The 23,514-nt window shown below is 45.4% G+C and overlaps 1 protein-coding gene across 16 annotated transcripts; it reads left to right on the top strand.

The window, feature by feature from the left end:
- The first annotated feature begins 7,577 nt into the window (after positions 1-7,577).
- On the top strand, positions 7,578-22,892 carry elavl3 (ELAV like neuron-specific RNA binding protein 3). Of its 16 annotated transcripts, none has more exons than XM_029158926.3 (8): positions 7,578-8,051; positions 13,491-13,707; positions 13,797-13,900; positions 15,363-15,516; positions 15,634-15,862; positions 16,315-16,368; positions 16,769-16,807; positions 17,579-22,892. In XM_029158926.3, the coding sequence occupies exons 2-8, from the start codon at positions 13,503-13,505 to the stop codon at positions 17,925-17,927; spliced, it is 1,134 nt and encodes a 377-aa protein (XP_029014759.1). In that variant the 5' UTR covers positions 7,578-8,051; positions 13,491-13,502; the 3' UTR covers positions 17,928-22,892. The 16 variants fall into 16 exon arrangements, with proteins under 16 accessions (XP_029014759.1, XP_029014760.1, XP_029014761.1 ...); XM_029158927.3 differs by having other exon boundaries at positions 13,488-13,707; XM_029158922.3 differs by having other exon boundaries at positions 7,585-8,071; positions 13,488-13,707.
- The last annotated feature ends 622 nt before the right edge of the window (positions 22,893-23,514 follow it).

The raw sequence follows: 23,514 nt of genomic DNA, 5'->3' as shown, positions 1-23,514 counted from the left end.
TTTGTGGATTTTAGGAAGTAGAAGTTTCAAGCTTGACATTATTATGGACGCACGCTTTACATCCTCATCTCATGACATTCGTTCAGTTCATAAGCTGAATGAAACCAAAATGCATTTGAGTGGATCTGACGTCTCACTCCGCTGTTTTCTGTGCATTCGGACGATTTTGTTGCAGATGTGGAAAAAAATGCTGCTCCCAGAGACATGTGCACATTAGCGACATCTAGAGGGTGCTTGCCCAACGTCACACAGCCCGCTGACCGCTAAACCAGCAGGGGGCGCTGTTCACCGCGATTGGAGAAAGTAAAAGCATTGCTTCATTTGTGATTAAGATTCAGTCCTCAAAAATGACCTCCACAAGGAGAGGAGGAATTGCCACAGCTTTGTTTACTGTCTTGCTGCTAAGCGGTGACTGAATGTCACACCAGTGATCCCATTAAAATATCAAATAAACAGCCACAAGAAGATGGTGTAAATTACCTAAGGTGGATGTTAGAGACTGTGTCTACACAGAATCCTCCCTCCAGCCTGTGCAAATGAGGAGTGGCATTGTCCGTGACTCTTTCTACTAAAATATAAATATAATGTTTTTTAAAAGCAGGTATACATATGCCATCTCCGTGCTCGCAACCAGGTCTATATCCCCACGTGTAGCATAAAGAATTAATGTAGAGATGCTCGGTGTTGCAACCCTCCCCCACCACTGACGCTCACTCCTTCTACCTCACAGCCGTCCTATTCAGCACCCTGGAGAGCTGCTGCAGGTACTCCAGCCGTCCTCTATGAGATAGCTGATGAATGGCAAGAATTGTATAGTCCAGACATGAAAAATGGAGAGCGGGGAGATGGAGGAAAAATTAACCTTGCGTGACAGAGGCTTGGCTGGAGCTGAGCAAGGACAGACGTCTCAGGGAGGAATGTTTATGCATGGAGCAGCAGTCAGAGCATCATCAGAGCTCACAGCAGGCACGGGTCTGGCCCACAGACACTGCTAATGAAAATAAATGGAGCTCACGCTCTCCATTTCTCCCCTATGCAGACACACTTCCACCGCAATGCCAAAACCCATCGTTCTTCCTCTGCTGCTTCGGGGTTCAGCAAATTTCAATTTCTCTGCACAGTGGTGTTTTCCATAATTGATTTGTTTAAGAATAAAATAAAATATAGTTCTTCTCCCTGTATTCATATATACGTACATCTCAGATATGCCAGGCCCCACTCATCGCAAGAGATGTATTTCTATTTACTATTAACATCTTAATATGGCTTTACTGAACATTTACAGTGTATTTGTGTGACATTGCAGCGTCCTTCACAGTTAGAAAAAACACCTATTATAAGTGGGCCGAACCCACGTCGGCTTTCGCCTTCTGTCTGCACCTTCCCTGCCTGCTTCCTTTGCCTCCCTGTTCATCGAAGGCTTTCAAATCCCAGATCGGCACTATTGTCTGAGTGCCCAGCCCCCACGGCAGTGAGAGCCCCCATCACCATCACCATCACTGCTGTGTTACCGAGGAACAAAAGAGAGAGTGTCAGACACCACCCACTAGATCTCTTTCACACCAGAGCCCCCACCTCAGCTCCAGATGGGGTTGCCTTTTTTCAGGGTTTCGCGCAACCCCAAGAGTCCTCAAAAATGACCACCCCCCCCCCCCCCCTCCACAGAACCCACTACTCAGCTGCCTGTCATCCACCTGCTCTGCCGCCACGCGCCCGTGGCCAGGGCACATCCCCTCTCTCTCCCCACCCACCAGGGAGTCCTATTAAAATCATTAAGCACTTTTTTTACTAGGGTCCACTTGCAAGATATTATTCTAGTGCCAGTAAAAACCTTACCCACATTAAGGCATTAGAATAAGCAAAAACAACAACAAAGCAGTAAATAGTTATCGTAAATAAAGAGTAACATTTTCATGTAATAAAACATTTTATTGGTAAAATATTACACGGCTAACATTGCTATAAAGCTGGTTATAAAGCAGGATGGAGGGAGTGCACATCAGTGAATATCATCATCAACAGTGCTAATTCTTATCTCCATCCAAGCAGGTGCTCATTTGTTTGTTTCTCTCAAAGCCTAAACATCTATGGCAACTTCAGAGGAGTGTCTGCTTCGACCTCCACCCCTTTCCTGACCTTTCCCCTACAGGGACAGAGAGTGAGGTGTAGCACCGGGACACATCTGCCACAAGGCAGCTGTTAAGTCTCCTAATGTTAAGCCTAAAGTTGGGATTGGTAGGTGCCGGGGTGGGGTGGGGGGCTGCAGATAATCATAGCTAAATCACCCCAAATCTCTCTAATTGCTTCAGAAAACACAAATTCCTGCTGCTCGCCTCTCGACTGGCACCGGACGGCCGTGTTCAGCTCAAATCCAATCAGACAAAAGAAAACGCGTCGCAGCGCCGTGACCAGCAGCACGCGAAGCTTAGCCACCGGAGTAAGCAGCCACATTTTCCCCTCTGCCTACATTACATGCATGGGTGCCTGCTTTGCTGTCACTCACTAAGTACGATTTATGGAAATATTGCCTTCCAGCTCCACTCATCACAGCGCACGCAGGACGCCGACATTAGCGGGAGCCGTGTTTGAATATATTATTATTACAGTTATTTATGAGAGATGATGCAAAAAAAAAAAACCTCAAGCAGTAAAAAAAGATGTGCTGGATTTAGCTAATAGCTAATGTCCCTCTGCAACAAAAGGTACAGCATGTGCAGATGAATGCATATAGTATGTTTATGCATTCAAGCTTTATGCTTGTTATGGGTTACAGGTTATTACAAGATCTGTGCTGCAGGAAATGACTAAACCCCCATCGTCATTACCACCACCCCCAACCAAACACCACCCCGTAGTCCCTAAGGGTTCAAGCACCCAAATCAATGCGAAGAAAGAAGAGTGCACAGTGGTCCTCCCCCTACATCTGTCGGGGAGGGAGAGCAGGAGGGGCCCCACTCAGGGGCCGCACGGGGAACAATATCACTCCATCTGTCACAAACCGTTTCATCTCTGATGGGATGAAATATAGCTCGCAAATACATCATCTGTATCATCTACTGTATGTGTATTAGCTTACTGGTGCCCGAGCATCTATCATTTCCCAGAAGCCTCCACAGTGGCTTTTTGTCTCATATTACCTTCCTCCCACCAGCCAGCACTTTCCAACCACCTTGCAAATTATGCTTTTAAGCCAAACGCCATGTTAAAAGAAATTATTCCACTTTACACACTGAAGCAGTTAATGAAAATGGAAGACTACCCGGCAACACAATTTGCATGTAAAAAGTTCCACAATAAATGTACAGAGCAGTCAACCTGAACGCCTAATGAAAAGAAAGCACATGGAAAAAACACTGAGGGGGGAAAAAGAGCAAGATGCAATCTACTAATAACCAGAGAGCTCTTTCATATTCAAATGGTGGTGCTGCTGCTGTGTTTAGACGATGGGTGTAGCCAGCTGATTCTTCTTGCCTCCTGAGCTGTCGCGGCTTTGTGACGTCCGAGGTGCCATTTGCTCTGTCGAATTATGCTATCAGCCCCGGTCACTGCTCAGTGCCAAGGACAAAACGGCAAGTCCAACAATAGCCATCAGAGTCCGGTCTCCGGCAAAACAAGGTGTAGCCCAGTGATCCGGTACGCTGCGAGGACAGCAAAAAAAAAAATGGCCTGACAGTTTTTACTTGAGGGAGGAATGAAAAAAAAAACCTCCATATCCCCAGGAGCCATCATGCATCTCTCTCAGCAGCAGGTAGAGCTGCAATCTCAGTCATTCATATTTAATTCCACAAGAGTTTCCGGCCAGACTAATGTGCTATTGATTTCGAGTCTCCTATTACTGAAATGGGGGAGAGAACCGGACTACACGGAGTGGGAGCCAGAGATTGACCGAGCTGAGGAGGAAGGAGGAAGATGGAGGGAGAGAAAATAGAGTGCAACGGCTAAACCTGTGTGCTTTTCTAGGAAATGTTATCGTGTGAATTCAGAACACGCTTTACAAGAACGGACCCGGAGAACAATTGGCGTCGGGGGGCAGGAAAAGTGATTTGCTGTTTACAAGTCGAACATTTATGCCGTTTTTGCAGCAAGGAACAGTCTCTGTCGCGTCTTTTTCATGTCAGAGAGAGAGCAGCGGGAGGAAAAACACGGCGAATGTCTAAGAGCTTTGTGTATTTAAGGGCTCTCCCTGGACGCCAACTCAGACAGGACAAAATGAAAGATTAATAACTTTATATTTAAAAAGGTTATGAGTAGAACATAGTCTGTGCAAAGGAGGAGGTTGGTCCGGCCTCACGCATTAACATACGCAGGTCTGCTGTATAAACCCTGTAGGTGTATATATCCCTCAGTCGAGTAATAGGAACGTGAATCTCATCCGTATCTGCTATGAAAAGGTTAAACGTAACCCATTCTGCAGTGCCTGCATGCAAAACAAGACTTCCACGTACACGGGGGGATTAAGCAGCCATATGGAAAGAAGAATATACAGTAATCCATAAATAAAAAGATGACAAGAGTGTCTACTTCAGAGACTTCCTCCCACCAGCCTGTCTACTCTAATAATAGCCCAGAGACAACACACCGAGACAGACAGAGGAAGAGGAAGACGCGGAGAGAAAGAGAAGAGGCCGAGAGAAAGTGCAAGAACTCACGGGGGAGACCTCAAGAAAGCTGCCAGAATCATGCATAAAGGCTTGAATTAGGCCACTTGCCATTATCAACAAATGTCCTCCCTAAAAGAGGCTAATTTGATTTTGGATCCTTTCCCGAAAAGCATTAATTGCTTCACTGCTGTTGCCACAAAACCCCCGAATTGCCAAAAGCCAGGCCTAGTGGAGGGAGACGCGAGTTAACCAGACCCGAGGCTGATTCATGCCACCCATCCCCCAGATACACTGTCGTAGCGCCACTCTCTTACTCCCTCTGTCGCTTCCCTCCGCTCTCTCCATCTCTCTCTCTCTCTCTCTCACACACAGAGCCACTGCTTCATCACAGGGCAAAGGCAACAGGCCTCCATGCTCACATAAGTCCACAAATATACGAGAGGTGATGATAATAATAAGGTAATAAGGTTGAGAAGATGGCATTATTAACATAACTAATCAGAGCCAGAACACACTTACAGCAGGTATGTTATAGAGTCAATGAACATTAGCTCAGGGTCTGTATGTGTGTGTGTGTGTTTGTGTGTGTGTGTGTGTGTGTGTGTGTGTGTGTGTGTGTGTGTGTGTGTGTGTGTGTGTGTGTGTGTGTGTGTGTGTGTGGTTACAGTTTCCTCTCTGGGCTGATGATGTTCAGAATCACTGAACCTATTCCATAAACGCTTTGATTCCTCCCTCTGGCACCGAGGAACATTCCACGATATACCAAGAGCAAGGGATGAATGCAGCAGGACTCCTAATCACCGCTAGTGGAGGAACCCTCAACAATAGGGGAATAATCAGCCGAATAACAAAAAGACTTTTAAGCAAAACCAATGCTTGATCCTTTGATTCAGTGATGTACAATGGGCGCTTCAAATGCCCTCTTACCCACAGGGAGGATTCAGCTGCCGTACTACTAAGCAGGGCTTTAATGAGGGTCCGCAATTAAGCCCATTTATTCACATTAAGTGTGAACTGTAAGTGGGGCTGCAGTCAGTCGGCGGACCTGGGCACCTTTGTGTCATGAGAGCCGCTTTTATTCTGCAAACAAAGACGGGAAAAACACAAGCACCTAATGATGGAAGCTCGCTGCCTCCCCTCAGACGTCCGTACGCATCGGCAGAAACACACACGCGTGCGTAGGTGCGCGGGCACACACACACACACACACACACACACACACACACACACACAAACACACACTTCTCCCCTCTCTAAGAAACTGACTCAAAGGCTCCAACGCATCCAGGCTGAGTTGAGTCACTGCTTGACAGAATGGTGGAGGCAGGGTTAAGACAGACTGACAGTGGGGCTCCATCTCTATCCTCTTATTAACGCTTAACGAGTGCTTTCCTCATGCAATATTCATCTGCACTAATATCATCCAAGCTCTGAGCTGAGCTTGCTACTTATGTAAGGCAATTATGTAAAATATCAGACAGGGTCCATGTTCAGAATCTGACTGCAAGAGAGCGGCGGAACAAGGACAAAAAGGAAGACGAGGAGCAGATAGGAGTGACTGGAAGATGAGGGGAACAAAAAGCGGCCGGAGCGGAGCTCGCCCCGAGTCCCGCTTTTCTATTTCCAGCTGATTGTGGTCTAATGTTTGTGTTTGGTGTGTTAAAGACAGGTGATTGGTGCCACGGTGCAAACGTTCATTCTCAGCCATCGTTTGGACACATCTGAGGTTAATGTCGGTCAGGTGGGCGGAGGGAAGCAGAGCTGCTGATTATTTTTGCTGGAGTAAACCAACCCGGCGCCACTTGTCCACATTAACAGATTTGCAAAAAAAAAAAAAAAAACGACAACAACACAAGTCTTTTCCTTCTGTACGGCGCGCGTTCTCTTCCGGTTATGTCACTCCCTCGCATTAGCAGCGAGCCGGAGACAAGCACACACACACACACACACACACACACACACACACACACACACACACACACACACACACACACACACACACACAAATAAAAAGACGTACGCTGAATTACGAGCACTTGCACGCATGCACCCCCCCCCCCCTCCCTCCAGGTCAAGGCCCTATGGGGGTCTGCACAGAAATAGGTCATTTGTCACACATGATGTCCCGGGGCAGGGGATGCATTATAGATGAGCCCAAACAGCATGTCTCAGCGAGCACTCGCCACCCAGGAGGTGGGCACGGGAGCACCTCCAGGACAGCGCCACTGGGACGACAATCGCCGCCCGCTCCCGTTCTGTTCACCGCGCCCAGAAGCGGATCTCTCAGCGCGGCCTCGGCAGAGCGACGTCTTCCCCAACTTTTCCCCGAGTGAACGGAGATGAATTCAGGGGCGTCTGATTTGTTATTCTCATGTCTGCACCTGACCCTATGACTGGCCATCTGCCTCGCACACGAGAGGGTCCAGGAATCAGCCATTCATTAGCGCCATTATGGATTTAATGCTTTGTTTCTGGCCGCACTTCACACCCAATTACTGCGCGATGCTGTGTGTTCCTCCTGTACGAGTGCAATTCTGCGACTGTGAAGAACCCGCGGCCCTTGAACTCGCAGCGACACTCAAAAATCGCTTTTATGCAGAAAGACAAAGGCCGAACAAATTAAGTTGTTTGCTTAGGTTTCAAACGGGCCAACAGGAGACTGGGATAGAATGGAAGGGGTTGTGCTGTGGGAGAAGCGAGTGCAAAGACTGGGAGGGGGGGGGGCAAGTCCACTGTCTTCTCTTGCATCCATCTGTTCTGGAAGTGCAGGTGGAGTCCTATTCACTCAGCTCTGTGTTAAAGGGAGGGGGGGGAGGAAGAAAGGAAGGGCAGCAAGACGAAGGGAGTGGAGAGATGGAAGGGCAGGGATGGAAAAGGGAAGGGGCGGGCGGGGATGGGGGGGGGGTGGCTCTTGGTGATCCCTCCTGAAGGGGATAGTGGGAGAGGGAGCGCGTTGCAATGGCTGCCTTGTAGTACCCTCCCTGCACAATTAGCCAATCAGCAGCGCGCTCCGCCAGCCAGGAGGACGCATAAAAGAAGAACATTGCAGCAGAGGCACAGAAGGAGACTGCGAGCGGAGCAGGGAATTACACACAAAAGGCAGCAGAACCAGAACACCCTCCCCTGGACACACCCTGCCGAGGATCACTGCTTCTCTTTTTTTTTTACTGAACCATCGCCCACGCCACGCAGAGAGAACGCTCTCCCTCATCACCATCCAGTAGAAAACCCCTTTCTCCTCATTTTCATCCTATAGAGGACGCCTACAATCTCGGAGGGCTGAGATCCCCTGGCAAAGATTGTACTTTTTTCCTTTTTTTGTTTTTTTTTTTCTTTTCATTTGGACTCCCGGCGCGAGGGCCATTTAACGGAAGAGGCCGAAAAAGCATAGTGAGACCCAGCCTTCAGCTTCAAGACCAGTGCAAAAGGAGGACCTAGATTTCTTTCATTGTACGTCAAGAATGGTTACTGTACGTATGACTTTCTCTTCTGTGTTAAGGCTCTGTTGTATCGCAGCATGCTGACATTTTATTGCAGCCCTTTAGTGTTGAATTCATGCACACATGACTTGGCCGTACACAATTATATTACACATCTTCCCTCTTGTCGCGTCTTAAGTGCAGATGCATGTAAATACACACAGATCTCCATCCTCATGCCCACATGCCAAAACATAGAGCAGCAGCCACCATCCGGCGGAGTTGAATCGATATGGAGCGATATATTATCCTTAGATTAACGATCGAAAGTGACAATTAGTAATCTCATACTGAGCGATGCGCCATGCCGGCTGCGCTCCAGCCCGCAGTCATCTTCAGCGAGGGATAAAGTCTTCATCCTGCCATTTTAGATAGCTCGAGCTCTGCGCCTTAGCTTCGCGTCAAGTGTCTACATGTCGCAGCCGTGAATATATCGCCCTAACGATGCAGGAGTGGAGATTAACGAATTCCGCAGGATTTCGGCGACGCAGGCAGGCAGAGAGGGAGACGCTCTGTGGTTGAGAGGGGGGGGGGGGATCGCCTTTCCTCCGCGTCGCGTAGCGCAAGGATGCTGGAGACGGATTTCTGAGACAAAACATGATGCCTCGGAGGCTGAGGGCCCATCCAACGAGGCAAAGGAGGAAAAAAAGGGTCGAGTCACTCCGGGGGGGGGGGGGGGGGGAGATTACGCATCCACTGGTTTGCATTGAATCAGACAAAGTCCAAATTCCTCAGGGTTCTCGTTGCGATGCGACCGAGTCAATGGACTGGAAATCTCGAAGGCCGCGGCGGCAAGGACGCGCACGGGCGTCTTTATGTTGAGCGCATTTTGCAGAACGTGTCGCGTCGCGCGAGGCGCACACGCGTGCGTTTCACCTGGCGGAGAAAAGAAGACGCGACGGGGCGAGATTAATTAGCTCGGGCCCGCGCCGACGGCCGGATTTGGGCGTGTCTCTGCTGGACCGGAGGCCCTGGAGCCGTCTTACTCCAGCTTCAGCGCTGCACATAAGCACACAAGCAAACCACTTACACACAATTATAAAAGTCACAAAATGAACGATGAGCCGTGAAACTGACGTGTTAACATGAAATTAAATATAAATACGTGTGCTATGATAATAGTGGAGTTCTTAGTTACTATGAAATATAAAATTCAAATATAATTTATATTCACCCATAACAAAGTGTGTGGCTGATCGGAGGGTAATTAATAATAGTAGAACACAAAATAAATGATCTGAGAAGCAGAGGGAACAGACTCGTGTATTACACCATAAATAACACGTTGGACTAAATGAGAAATAGGCAGAATCTTGTTTTAAAAGGCGTTTGAGTGGACAGCTCGCCGGTCCGCCATTTGCGAGACTCTTACCTGTCCGCGCGACACCTTCCCATCGCCAGATGGGGGTTCTCTTTGTTGTACACGCTACCTATTGTCCCACGCAGGCCTAGTCGGTGTCACGCCGACGGGGGCTTTATAGCAGCCTTCCACATGGTCCGCAGTCTCCCCGTGGCTGTACCGCAGTGCCAAGCAAATAAAAGCGTTGAGTCAGTTCACCTTTCCACGGCACTTACACAATTCAAGGACAAGAACAGGCGAGGCAATCACTTTGAAGCGCTCTAAACAAACGTGAGGTGGAAACTGCAAGGTCCGTGTATTACAGTGTCAATAATTCTGCCGGGTGTAGAGACGAGCTGGAGGCTTTTTGAATAAACACGTACAGGAAATATAATCAATACGTTTGGTCAAATTTCGACTGATGACACACGAGCTGAACTTTTATGAGACGTTAACACAATTATGTTATGTAAGAAGCGATTTTCCTTCTGCTGCCCATTTTTTAATGATCAGCAAATATAACTTGTGTAGGACATTAAAGCTCGAATCGCCTTTTACAACATCAGCATTTGTTTTGATTAACGTACAGGCATTTGTGACCAAATGTGGGTATATTTGTATTTCCAATTGCTGTCATACGTAGGTTTACGCCTCAACGCGGACCAAATTTAAAACAAGTGTATAATTAAATCGTGTCTGCGAAGACACGAGTCAACAGATAAATATCTGCTGATTTTTTTTTACTCGCCCTATTGTGGCGTTTTGACTCGGAGCTGGCAACTGTAACAGTCATTGTTCCCGGAGAGTCCTGCAGCCCCTGGCCACGACACAAAGCGCCACTGTTTACATTAATATTCATAGTGCTGCCATAGCCTCTGCGAGGGAGAAGAGGAGGAACGGGTGGCTCTTTTGTTTGGTCGTTTCAATACGTTTATTCAGCAAAAAGGCGCTGCGATTCATGAATCCCTGCAGAGCTCACAAGTCAGCCCTATTAAAAACGAGCGAAACGGAGAAATCGGGGGGATTATGTCACGTATCTGTCAGATTTAAACAGCAATACGCGTGTTTTTCCCGTCACTAACTCGGATTGATGGCGGCGCAGTGTATGGAATAAATCGAATCAGTGGTCGTTGCCAGACGCACGGGCCTCCGTGGCCTCAAATGAGACCGTCCGAAAGCCACTCCCTTTTTCAGCACGCTGGATAGCGCCCCGTGCTACAAGGACTTGCAAGGCAGATCCGTCTCCGGGAGCCCCTGACGTTGTCCGCTCTCATCTTATCAAATCAGTCCCATACTACGAGAGCTGAAATCGCGTTTAAATCTTTTATTTTTAGCCTCCCGAGCGGAGTATTGAAGGGAGCCTGGGTGTATGGCTGCCATGAGCTGTGACTCCTGTCGCCCTGTTGTTTTACAGCTGCCACCATGATCCCTTAAGCTGCAGAGAGTGTGGCTAATGCCCTTTGTTTGGGATAATCCTGTAATCTGTGTTATTTAGAAGGCTCATTTACACTCCAGCATAGAATTTATCTTTGATTCATGCCTTCCAGAAAGAAATCTTTATATAATGCATCATAATGTGAACTAGAGGCAAGGTTACGACAAGAAATCTATATCAGAGTTGAGAGTGAAATAAAACTGTATATTTTTCACTCTGTACCTTAGATTAATATTAGTTTTAGTCCAAAAACAACAACAAGTAAGATCTAAATAATGTAAATAAAAATAATTATCATATAATTAGCAAACATTTAATGTTGCCACAACAAAATACTGATGATAATGATGACGATGAAAGCCTTTTTTTTGCTATACACATACATCTTCGGTTTCCGGCTCATTCTTAGTTCACTGAAACAGTTGTTGATCTGTACATTATAGCCTACAGTGCAGTGCTGCATTTGGAGCAGAAATAAATTAGGAAAGCTGTTAATAGATGGACTCGGATCTCATGCTGCATTTACATTCAGTGATGTAGGTTCTCTACGTTTTGCAATTTACCAGTGTACAGTGTGGGAGGTATGTGCTTGGCAGCGGAGGCAGGGCTCTTGTTTGCGTGCGAGTCTGGGTTCATGTGTTTGGCAGTGGAGGCAGGGCTCTTGTTTGCGTGCGAGTCTGGGACCATGTGTAGGCGAAAGTGATGCAGTACATTAAATATTAAGGGAGATATCACAGAATCCCAAAATAGAAACAAAAAAAGCAGTGTGGGACACCGAGCGACACCCTGGCAGCTGGAATATGTCAGAAACTTTGAAGGATTGTTTGAAACAGACTATGTTATGGCATCATTAGATGCTTTATGAGCAGAATGTAGCCATGATATGAAGCAAAGACACAAACACAAGCACGTTATTTTTCTGTGATTCATATCATACACCTTTATCAGGCGCTGTTCCTCCATGTCTGTTTGTAAGTCTCCACCGTACTTGCTGCTTGTGTCAGCCAATCTCGGTGCCCGGCCTTAACTCAGCGGGTCTGTGAGTTATATAACTTCACACTATTCACTGGGGATGTGTGTTCTGTCATGCTGAGGGTTATTTCAGTTGGTGAGCCAAATTTGCCCTATATGTTTTTTTCCCCTCTTCCTGCAAAATACATGTATTACATTTTGAATGCGTCCAGTTGCTCGCACGGTGTTTCTGGTTGTCAGGTGCATCACATCACCCAAACATGTACAGCACTAGGTGACGCCTTTCTGTCAACACACCTGCATTAGTATTTCTACCGGCCCATAAATGATACTCAGCTAGCAGCCTCGCTGCACTCCCCTGTTTTGTGTGTACATATGTAAAGTGTTTTATTTTTAGCTTGTCAGAACTCTTTGCTCCTTTTCTCCTTGTCATTATCGGTGTGACTTACTGATATTCGGCGCTTCTGCTAAGCATTGTGATAATGGCACACAGATAAAAAAAAACTGTATGACCTGTCTGCTAGCTTCTAATAAGCACAGACACTTCGACTGAGCTAAGGCAAGAAAGCCATTTAGTCATTAGAAACAATGCAGTCTTTGAGGGACTGTTACCGGGGCAACCTGAGTCGAGGTGAGGCTCAAAGCAAGGCAGCGGGTTACAGACATGATGGAAAAAGACAGGCTAGACGAGAGCATATATTTCTGTCTTGTACATATGAACTTATCCTTATTATAACTGAAGCATATGAAAACAGCAAAGTAAAAGCCCAGATGTCATTAAATTCGCATCCTGTAAGAAACTGACAGGCCGGATTCGATCTTTACAAATCTAAATGCTATGTGTTATTTTCTTGACATCGTGAAGCAACAATACAGTGGAAAATCCTTTGTTCCTTCACGTACAGCGGATTTACGATGCTAACAATTATCCAGAGACGGGAAACTGGGTGCTTAGAGTAAAAGGGAAAGGCAAAGTAGAGCAGGAAGTTTTGTTTCTGACCACACAGATGTTCCTTGAGAATCCCCCGTGGATCAAATTAAGCAACACGGTGCACGCCAGAGCAACACCAGACATGCAAACACTATGTTGTGCCCTAACCTACATCTTTTATGCTGCGTACAAAAACAGCTGACTGCAAGGATACCTCAACAAAGTCAGAGCAATAAACGAGTAATCCAGAGGAATATTTCTTTGCAAAGCATCATATAATCACTTAGCACTTAATCCATTTAGCATTGTCACCGTCTCTTATGTCAACCCCAGCCACCCTCACACACCACTACCACCATTATCCGTCCCTATGTAATGATGTAATGGTGTTTGACCCTGGAAGAGTGTGGGGGGAGGGGAGGAGAAAGGAAAAGGGACTGTGACATCTGCAGGACCAGAGGCTGGGGGCAAAACCGAGAGGAAAGATGGGGTAAAGGAGGGGGAGGGGGAGATGATAAATCAGACCTTGTATCCATCTTCATTTTAGAAATGCTAATTCTTGACCTTCCTATCTGACAGTGACAAAGTGGGCAGTGTGTGTGTGAGTGTGTGTGTGGTTTATATTGTGAACGTAGGATGAGTGTTGGATATTAGATATGCATATTTATACAGCATGTGTCCTTTTTTGTGTCATTATAAAATATGAATCTAACACCATCCTCTTCCTCAGCAGATAATCAGCACCATGGAAACCCAGGTGTCCAATGGTCCAAGCGGAACCAGTCTGCCTAACGGCCCGGTCATTAGCACCAATGGCTCCACAGACGACAGCAAAACCAACCTAATCGTTAACTATCTGCCTCAGAACATGACCCAGGAGGAGTTCAAGAGTTTGTTCGGTAGCATCGGAGAGATTGAGTCCTGCAAGCTAGTAAGAGACAAGATAACAGGTACGAGATTGTGTTCACGTGTGAAACCATACCACTGCTCCAGCGAGCTTTGAGAGCTCTGATGCCACTGGTCCTTCCTTTGTCTCCAGGTCAGAGTTTGGGCTATGGCTTTGTAAACTACGTGGATCCAAATGATGCAGACAAAGCCATCAACACACTCAATGGCCTCAAACTGCAAACTAAAACAATCAAGGTGAGCATGCCTCCGCTCTGGAATTGTTTTTTTTTTTTTTTTATGACATGCCTGACAAACAGAAAGGAAGTGAGGATTTTGTGGAGGCGGGGGGAAAGAGGGGTGACAGACGTGACAGAGGGAGCCGAGGAAAACGGGGAGGAGGCGGCGGCAGAAGGCAGCGGTGTCTAGAACAAAGGAAGAGAGAGAAAGAGTGAAAAGAGGAGCAGGGAGCGGAGGTCAGAAAGCAAGGGGCAGACAGCATGCAGGGGTTATTGTGATGGAAATGTAATTAGGAAGCATGACTGTGGTGCAAAAGGGTCAGTCCAGGTTGCCCCATCTGCCTCCAATCTCCACTAATTAGGGGTCTTATTGTCCCACAATCGGATGAAGGAGAGAGCAGGAATATCACTGAACACCACTTCCTTTCACCACCCTCCCAACACACACACACACACACACACACACACACACACACACACACACACACACACACACACACACACACACACACACACACACACACCTGATCAAAGATCGGGATAAACCGCCGGATGGAGAAATCAAATCTCCAGGAGCAGGTGATTTTTTTTTCTCAACAGCTGTCCCTGAATGGGGGACGTCTAGTCTGACTCACGACTGATCAAACAATGAGCTATGAGCAGGCGACGTCACGCACTGGGTTTGTTCACCTTCCAGGAGAATAAATACACATACAGTATGATAGAAAAAGTTGGTCTCCGTGGAACAATCTCCCAGCTCTTATTTTGCTTTTGCAAAAGGCTTCGATGAAGAGGGATTTTGGGGCCTTGAAGGGGGAGGGGGGGTGGGGTTACCAGAGGAGTAGGGGGAAGTTCAGACAGCAGAATGCCAGTGACAGGATTAGAGGCCATATGGGCTTCAGGCACCATCTGTACTGTGGGAGCGACAGGGAGAGGGTTAATTATAGGGCAGCCTCTGCTCCCCGAGCACACACCCCCCCAACCCCCCCATCTCGACCAGAACACCCTAATACGCTCCGCATGTACAATAGGCGCCGATGCTGACGAACCAAATCAGAACACCTGTATTCATCCGAAAAAAACAAACAAAAGAAGTCGTTTGAGTTCACATCAGGACACACTGGCGGCTTCCACACAGGCTCTTAACTAAAACAGCACGTGAGCAGATATCAGTTGTCCAGGAGCCTGCTAGTCGTGTGATCCATTCACATTGTTTGCTGTTCGCTGATGGTGGATAGAGACAAAGCAGAGGGAGCACCGGGAGGCCAGCACGGCCTATCTCAGACAACACTCGCTCTGTTCCTCAGCCAACAATGCACTGAACTGGACCATCTATCACCACTGTTTCCCCATCATCCCAGAAATGACAACTGTGGGTTTTTTTGATCAATTACATACTGTAGCTCTGATATACTGACTGGAAAGTCAGCGCTGGGTCTGAGGAGCTATCTCATTTATTGATCCTGTTTCTGGCGTCCTAGGTATCATATGCTCGGCCAAGCTCAGCTTCCATTCGGGACGCAAACCTTTATGTGAGTGGACTCCCCAAGACCATGAGCCAGAAAGACATGGAGCAGCTCTTCTCCCAGTACGGTCGAATCATCACATCCCGCATCCTAGTGGACCAGGTCACAGGTAAACCCTTACTTCAGCCCTCAACCGGTCCCTCCGTTGGCGCCCGCGGGTCCTGCCGTCGCACGAGCAGCAGCGCCCGATGACGGTAGTAACTTTGGTCTGTTTTCTTATTCGGAGCAGGAATATCACGAGGAGTAGGTTTCATCCGGTTTGACAAGCGAAATGAGGCGGAGGAGGCCATCAAGGGCCTGAACGGCCAGAAGCCCCTGGGCGCCGCCGAGCCCATCACCGTCAAATTCGCCAACAACCCCAGCCAGAAGACGGGCCAGGCCCTGCTGACCCAGCTGTACCAGACGGCTGCGCGGCGCTACACGGGCCCCCTGCACCACCAGACCCAGCGTTTCAGGTACTGAACCTTCACCAACCTCGCAGCGCCTGGGAGTTCGGCACGAACCGACAGGTGGCCTCTGAAACAATATTGTCCTCGAGCCGCTCGGCGTCTCGCTCTGTCGCTGTGCTTGAGCAAAAGTCAGTATCCCACACGTTTCAGATCACAAATATTGAGTCTCTTAATTCGTATGACATGGGTTTATGTTGCTGAGCTACTCTTAGCTTGCTGTGGCTAAGAGTAAACACAGAATAACAATCCACGAGGTGAAGTGACACACCCCAAAAAATATCATTATAGAAGTAGGCTGTGATGTGGTAAATTATGTAAACACGAACTAACACTAAGTATTTTTATATTAATATAATTATTATAATTTTCTTTAAAGCAATTTGGAGCATAAACAATTGGCTATTTTGGCACTGTCCCTCCTCCTCACTGTTTCTCTCTGACTTTCTTTTAAACTGCAGCATGATCCCTTCACTTGGAAAGGGACCCGATCCAAATAACAGCTCAAAACCAATGTAAGAGACCAGACTTACAATACACAAGTACAAATAAAAAAAAATGGAAAGCTAAACACACTTTGGTTAAAGAAGAATGACACTGCGCCTCCAAATTCTGCCTACGGGCAGCGTAGCATGATCATGATGAAGCTAATCAGCACGTTCAGGATGGATTTGTCATTCTGACACGTGGAAAACAATGAATTCTGAATTCAGACTAACAATAAATACCATCTCAGAGTTTTTTTTAAAAAAAGCCATCATGTTGTGGTTGGCTGCTTTGGAACTGCGGTGCAGTGAAGGATGCCCTCTGGAGGTCAGCTGGTGAAGGAGCTACATGTTGACTGACAGTCCCCTCTTCCTTGTAGATCTCATAACTAACGTCTGCATCCCCTCCACTCTCCCTTTTGCGTTTCAGACTCGACAATTTACTAAACGCCAGCTACGGAATCAAGAGGTAAATGCCAAAAGGTGTCCTTTCAAAAGCATCCATGCCAAAATAAAACCTCAAACAAAGTGCCCGGAATACCACCTGCTGACTTCATCTCAAATTCAGATACAATGGTCATGAATTTCAAGCCCCACTGCCCATTTAACTTACGTTGCAGAAGCAGCTTAGACAACAAAAGACTATTTCAAATAGGCCCTGATGCAGCCTTCTAACAGCAGGGTATTCTGGCATGGCTTTGTTTAACCTTTTCGTTCTTTTGATTTAATTAATAGAAATACTTTCTATGTATTTATTTATGAACTAACATTGTTAGTTTCAGTTGCTTTAATGTCCCCTTTTTTTCACCAGCATGGACATACCAGATTCCGTTTGCGTCTCCTCTGTTTGCTCCAGTTTTTCGTATGATTTGATTCCGATTTGCTTTTCATCCCTCTCTAGGTTTCTGTTTTCGTTCGATATGCTGTGGTTTCTGTTGAACATTGTGATTCATGTGTTTAATTCTTCCAGAGACTTTGGTCAGCAGTGAAAAATATGCAGATTGTGTGGGTGTCTGTGTCTGAGGGCACGCGGGGTCATGTTGTATGAAAGTAGCTAGTTTGGAGTCACTGTGGCGCCCACTCAGATTTAACTTCTTACTGAACAGCAGAGGGATGGAGATGGGGTCCCCTGACTCCTTACCCAACTGCAAGCGTTGGTATTTTTCACAGCTTAATACCCTTAAGACACAGTGTAGAGCGCTGGATGCTGTGTGGAACTTCAGAATGACACCCATGGTAGCTCTCCCACTCTCTTCCCCAGATTTTCGCCCATCACCATCGACAGCATGACCAGCCTGGCCGGCGTCAACCTCACCGGTCCCACCGGAGCCGGCTGGTGCATCTTCGTGTACAACCTGTCCCCCGAGGCGGACGAGAGCGTCCTGTGGCAGCTCTTTGGGCCTTTCGGCGCAGTCACCAACGTCAAGGTGATTCGTGACTTCACCACAAACAAGTGCAAGGGCTTTGGCTTCGTCACCATGACCAACTACGACGAGGCCGCCATGGCTATCGCTAGCCTCAACGGCTACCGCCTGGGCGACCGCGTGCTGCAGGTGTCCTTCAAGACCAGTAAGCAGCACAAGGCCTGAGAGAGAGAGGCTGCTGCTGCCAGCTCCTTTGACCTGCAGGGACGGCACCCTGAGCTCCCCGCGTCATCACTTTACATGGGTCTGGACTGAGTCTCTCTCTGACACATAATCCTCACATAAAGTCATACTATATTATCACAAACAGACATGCACACACGCACACACACACACACAGAACGCAAACACACACAATCCAAACGTATCCATACACAAGTCAGAGTTTCAAACAAACACACTAGTGGAGTTTTTCTTTTCTCTTTACACAACATGCGAGTCCTTTCCGATATTTGCCTGGATTGAATTAGAAGGGGCACGTCGCTGGTTTGGTTGGGGACGGGCAAGCGCTTTCTTTTCGCGGAGACAGTCTAACGAATGTGACACAGAATGTGTACCGAGTGCTTTGATTGAATTCAGGCAAATCCGACTGATGAACAAAAACGATCAAAAATTGAAACGAACAAATATGTGCAATTACCCAAACTCTTACCCCATCGTCTCTCCCATTATCTTGCTGGAGAAGATGTAGTCACTTTTTTACACTTGGGCATTTTGAATCAGCGATTTTTGTAGATCAAAGAAAATGAAATTAAAAAACAGTGTTCTCTTATATACGTCTATTAAAATATAACTATATATTCAATATTTAAGGTGGTTATAATAGCCGAGTATGTAAGCATTTTCTAGAAACTTTGACTACTGTTTCCTGACCTGCATTAGGTGGTGCCTAGCTTAAAGGCAGTCTCTCTACCCTATGTGAGTCTGATAGTTCAGACCCAATATAGCGAATACTGGTCACAGAGGAAAGTAGTACGAAGGCCGTCGAGATCACTCTCGTCCCCACAGTCTCACACCGAAGAACACACCCGTACACTTACTGTAGGTATCACGGTTCAGTAACGACCACATGAACACGCCTTGAGTCCACAATAACAAAAGAGGTCCTGCATTTTTCTAGTCTGTCTGTGAAGACGGATGCGACACGAGCAGACTGTCTGTGAACTTAGAGCAGAGCGGCCGCGCTCCCATGGTGACGCCGTTCATTAGCGATTCCCTAGCGACGAGCGCGCCGGGAAAACCGTTTCACCCCGACACAGCCAAGTCCAAGGAAAATACCGGTGTTTTCTTTTCACTTTTGCCTCATTTTATTGGTTCTGTTTTTCGTTCGGGCCTTTTTGCGTTGTACGGCGTCCCTTTAACTCGGAGGTCATTTGGTGCCAGGAGGTCGAGAGAAACAGCGACTGATGCTGCTCTGGAGCTTAATAACGTTTAAGGCGAAGATGTAGGACACAAAAACACGAAGGAACGCAAAGGTTCAGGAGCACCGGTATTGTTCTTTAGTCTGGAGCAACGATGGAAGATCATCAAGTGAATGAATTTAAAGATTTACGTTTCTGCATTTCAGCTCAGCAGAATAACAAAAAAGAACATTTAGTAGAAAAGCAGTGCTGAAATACACTTATCAGGGTGAGCAATGATATATGGGAAAGTTCAACGTATCACTGATCATCAGAGGGGAAAATTTACCAGTTACTCCAGTTCTTTTAAGTTTACGCTCTTAAACTCTTGTCCCCTCAACATCAAGACTGCAAGCAGTTCAATATTTATACCTCTGTTTACAACAGAAAGGGGTTTATTTGCTTCAGATCTGTTTGGCACTGCCACAAAAATAGCTTTTCTCAAAATATCCCCAGCCCAACTGCATGATGATTATTTATGGTTACTCTTGATGAAACATTAAGGCCAACCTGTCTAGCTGAAGTGTCTGTTACGGAACAGATTTGCGATTTACCATGGGGAGAGCTAATGTCTTATGTCAGTATCGAGACATCTGCACATGATAGATTAAATAAGGTCAACTATATTCACGACAGTTTTGCTTTTGCTTTTCTAAGTGACGCTGTGTTAGCCAAAGAGGACGATCTCTTTGAAAGGAATACATTAGAGATAAATCTATTTTTATACATACAAAGGAAAAAGACCTTGTGCTGAATTTTTACAGATTCTTAAGCTTGGAAAAATTGGGACATCGCATGGCTTTATTTTAAACCCCTCTGTCTTTGCAGAGCAAGGGGGAACAAGCATGCGGTGTGAGGGTGGGAATCTAGGGAGGGGATGAAGGAACGTCGTATCTCATACAAACAGAGCCATTCAACCGCATCAGAACAACTGAAAAAAGCCGATCTGACGTAGAAAAAACAAAACAAATCAGACACATCTAGACTCCGGAGCGCTTTGACGCACTAGCAGCTTGTCCAGACGTCGTCTACAGCGCTTCGATAACGTGAAGCTCTTTGACCTGAGAATCCCAGACAGAGCTGCAATGAGACCAGCTCGTTGGCCGGCTATAAAAACCGAACAGCTGCTTGCAAATAAAGTGTAACATGCATCCAAACAGTGACGCAGATTCATAATTAAGCATGATTATTTAAGATTAGATGAATTTGATTTCATATTGCCAAAGAATTGCTTTGCAAGTCAGTACCACGAAGGGTGAATTAAGACTAACTATTATTCCCTGAGTAATTGCTGTACAAATCTATGTTATTTATTGAAAAAGGACCCTCTACAGTTTCAGTTATCATTACTTTTGAATATCTAAGTTCTGCATATCAGTTTGCATTTGTAAATCCTGAAACCACTAAACCAAATGCAACAGCTGCAAGCGTTTCCATTTGCACACATTCCATCCAAACGGCGAATAATAAAACAAACATATCAGGAAAAATGATGAAGTATAAGGTCACCTGTAGGCAAATGAAAAAACATACGCATCCATGTAACGTATCTCTCCACAAATTATATCATCTGCTTTGTTTTAGAACCATTAACACTTCACCGCTGCCCGATACTTACTCTGGCATCTGGCATCTTTTGAGCTGTATCATAGTTTAATGCCCCGAGGTAAATCGAATCGATCGTGGCTGGAGGGTCCAGAGCTCACCAAGCGGACTAACCTGGCTATTTGCAGTAGAACTGAGCCCTTTGTGAGACCAGTGAGACGATAGGAGCAACCAACACAACAGGCCGCACTGAACCGCTGCCACGTCCAAAGTACTACAGGTCACCCACAGCCCAAACCTTTCATACGCAGTCTATACAAAGACCCACACCTTATGTACAGTAGAGAGCCAAGGACCATGGCAGGAAACAGTACTACACTGCTTGAGCAACAACAATAATCATTTTAAAAAGACAAAAAAACTTTCCTATGGAACAGTAAGTGCAATGTGCTTTGTTTTTATATTGACTGAGAACAAATGATATATATTTTTTAAAAAAGAAATTAAACGTCACACTGAAAAGGTTTGCGGAATAGTGAAAGGAGCAAAAGTTCTGACAAAAACATCAAAACAATCTGATACGTTGGGGAAATCAAACAAGCGATGAGCGCTCGGATCGATAAATTTCCATAATCATTTCCTCAGCCCCTAATTTGTGCTCTGACCATGCAAGCTCGAACAAAGTGCACATTCGGCTGACTTATTAGAGCAATTCTCAGTGACCTTGAAAGGAATACTGTCTAATATATCATCAGTTTTAGCCCATGTCAGTTTCAAATATCATTTTTCCTGTAATTTATTGATTTCATTTACATATCAAAGACTCACTTGTTGAATTAGCGTATTTGTGTTGTTGATGTTGCCATAGAGAACACACATGGGTCAAAGATTATGTTTGGTTGTATTGATTGGGTACAGTTTGTTATTTTTCCTTCCATTATTTAATTAGTTCAAGTTTTACAGTGTATGCAGATTTTAGACTTAGTTAGATTTTTTTATTTCAATCAAACTGTGTTCAATTGTGTTTGTAAAAGTCTGTGGTAGCTTTTGTTGCAACATAAAATAATTTAAACAGAAAAAATTCAAAATAGCGCCAACAAACTTGTATTATTTGGGCGACTTTAAGCTTGTAGTTTTAACTTATTGTTAACTTAAAAACTATTTATTATGATTATTGCCTCGTATAAAGTATGTTTTGTGTATATTTATGGTTTATTTCATTATATTTGCAAGTTTAAAAGATTTTAAGTTTGCCAAAATTGTGGTTACACCATTTTGTTTCTTAAAAGGGGGACAAATAGAAAAACAGCTTTAGAAGTACGATTTGGAAACGTTCTCCATAGTCAAAGAATGCACTGCTATATTTAACTAATTGAAGTGTATAAACCTACATGCTGTGTGCTAGATGTTATGCCTTTACTGCCTGTGTTCTGTTTGTCTTGTTAAATGAAAATCTTTTAATTATTTAATCTAATCACAGTCTTGTTTTTCAACCACTCGGTGAAACCCTGACACATGGGACGGACCCCGTAGTGAGGCTTTGGCCCAGCAACTAGCCAGGAACGCAGGGGACGTCCTAGGTTTGCTGTGCTTTCAAGATGCTTTCCTGTGTATGCTGATGAGCGGAGTTATGAAAAAAATAATGATTTTCTGTACAAACGCTGTCACAATTCAGATCATCTGTATCAAATTTAATATAATTTTTGACTATTAAAGCAAAAATGTTCTTTGGAAACTCAGCCACAGGCTCTGGCAAAATATTACAAAGCTCAAAAAGGCTGCAGGAAGGTTTTCTTGGGAGTCTCTAGGGTAGTAAGGGGGTGAGTGGTCCTTCTGTTTCTCAACCAACTGTATTTTGTGTCTATTTATTTAGAAGAGGGGACGCAGTAATTTAGTGATGTTTTTCTTACATTTTCCTGGAATGGTAGAACAAATCAAAGGTGAAAAATGATCAAAACAGTTCTGCTGACACCAAGATCAGTGGAGGAAACACAAAATCTCATACTTCCAAACATGACCAAATGAACAATGTCAAAATTTAACAAAGAAAAAAACCTTTCAGTTTAGTCTAGGATATTTATTACTGGGATTTCAGCTGAAGACGCTTGAAGACTTTTTCATGGAATTGTTTAATTATTTGTACTTTACATGCCAGAAAAAAATACAATAAAAGTTATAAATACAAGTGACTGCATTATTGACTGTCAAAACAATGTGTTGATGAGGATGTATAGAAGCCTTCATGACAGCTTGGCAGCCTCATGGCTGTCTCTCATTAGAGTCACAAGGCAGAGATGTGCATGTTAATAGTTAGTGACATTTCTAATTATTGTAGAGGCTCAGCTGCATTGTAGAGAACAAAAACAGCTTTATCAAAGCAAAAGCTCCATTAGTGCTACTACAGCATTAGCACAAGCCACTAATATGGCAAGAAACACTGATTTACACTGGTTTTGGGTGAAGGCAGTTAATCATTACTTTAAATTATTGTGAAAAAACTCAAGAACTTGTATTACATGGCCAAAACCATTAAACACTATGATGAAACAATCTGTCTCATGAGAACAATCCTGGGAAAGGAAGAGCAAGAGCAACCTCTGCTGCAGATGTACAGAACACATCAGAACAAAGCCAACGTGGCAGACATGTTGAGGGAGGAACACGGGGACGGGTTATATTTAGCGCCACAAAATAACCGTTAGACCAACAGAAAGGTTTTTGGCCTTCACATTCACCTGGTTTAAAGCCAGTTCAAGTGTTGGGCTGAAACGTGCTCATCACCTATGGAAACTACTTCAATGCTCATT

Source organism: Betta splendens, chromosome 8, assembly GCF_900634795.4.
Source record: "Betta splendens chromosome 8, fBetSpl5.4, whole genome shotgun sequence".
Taxonomy (NCBI): domain Eukaryota; kingdom Metazoa; phylum Chordata; class Actinopteri; order Anabantiformes; family Osphronemidae; genus Betta; species Betta splendens.
This window is presented reverse-complemented; position numbering and strand designations above follow the sequence as displayed.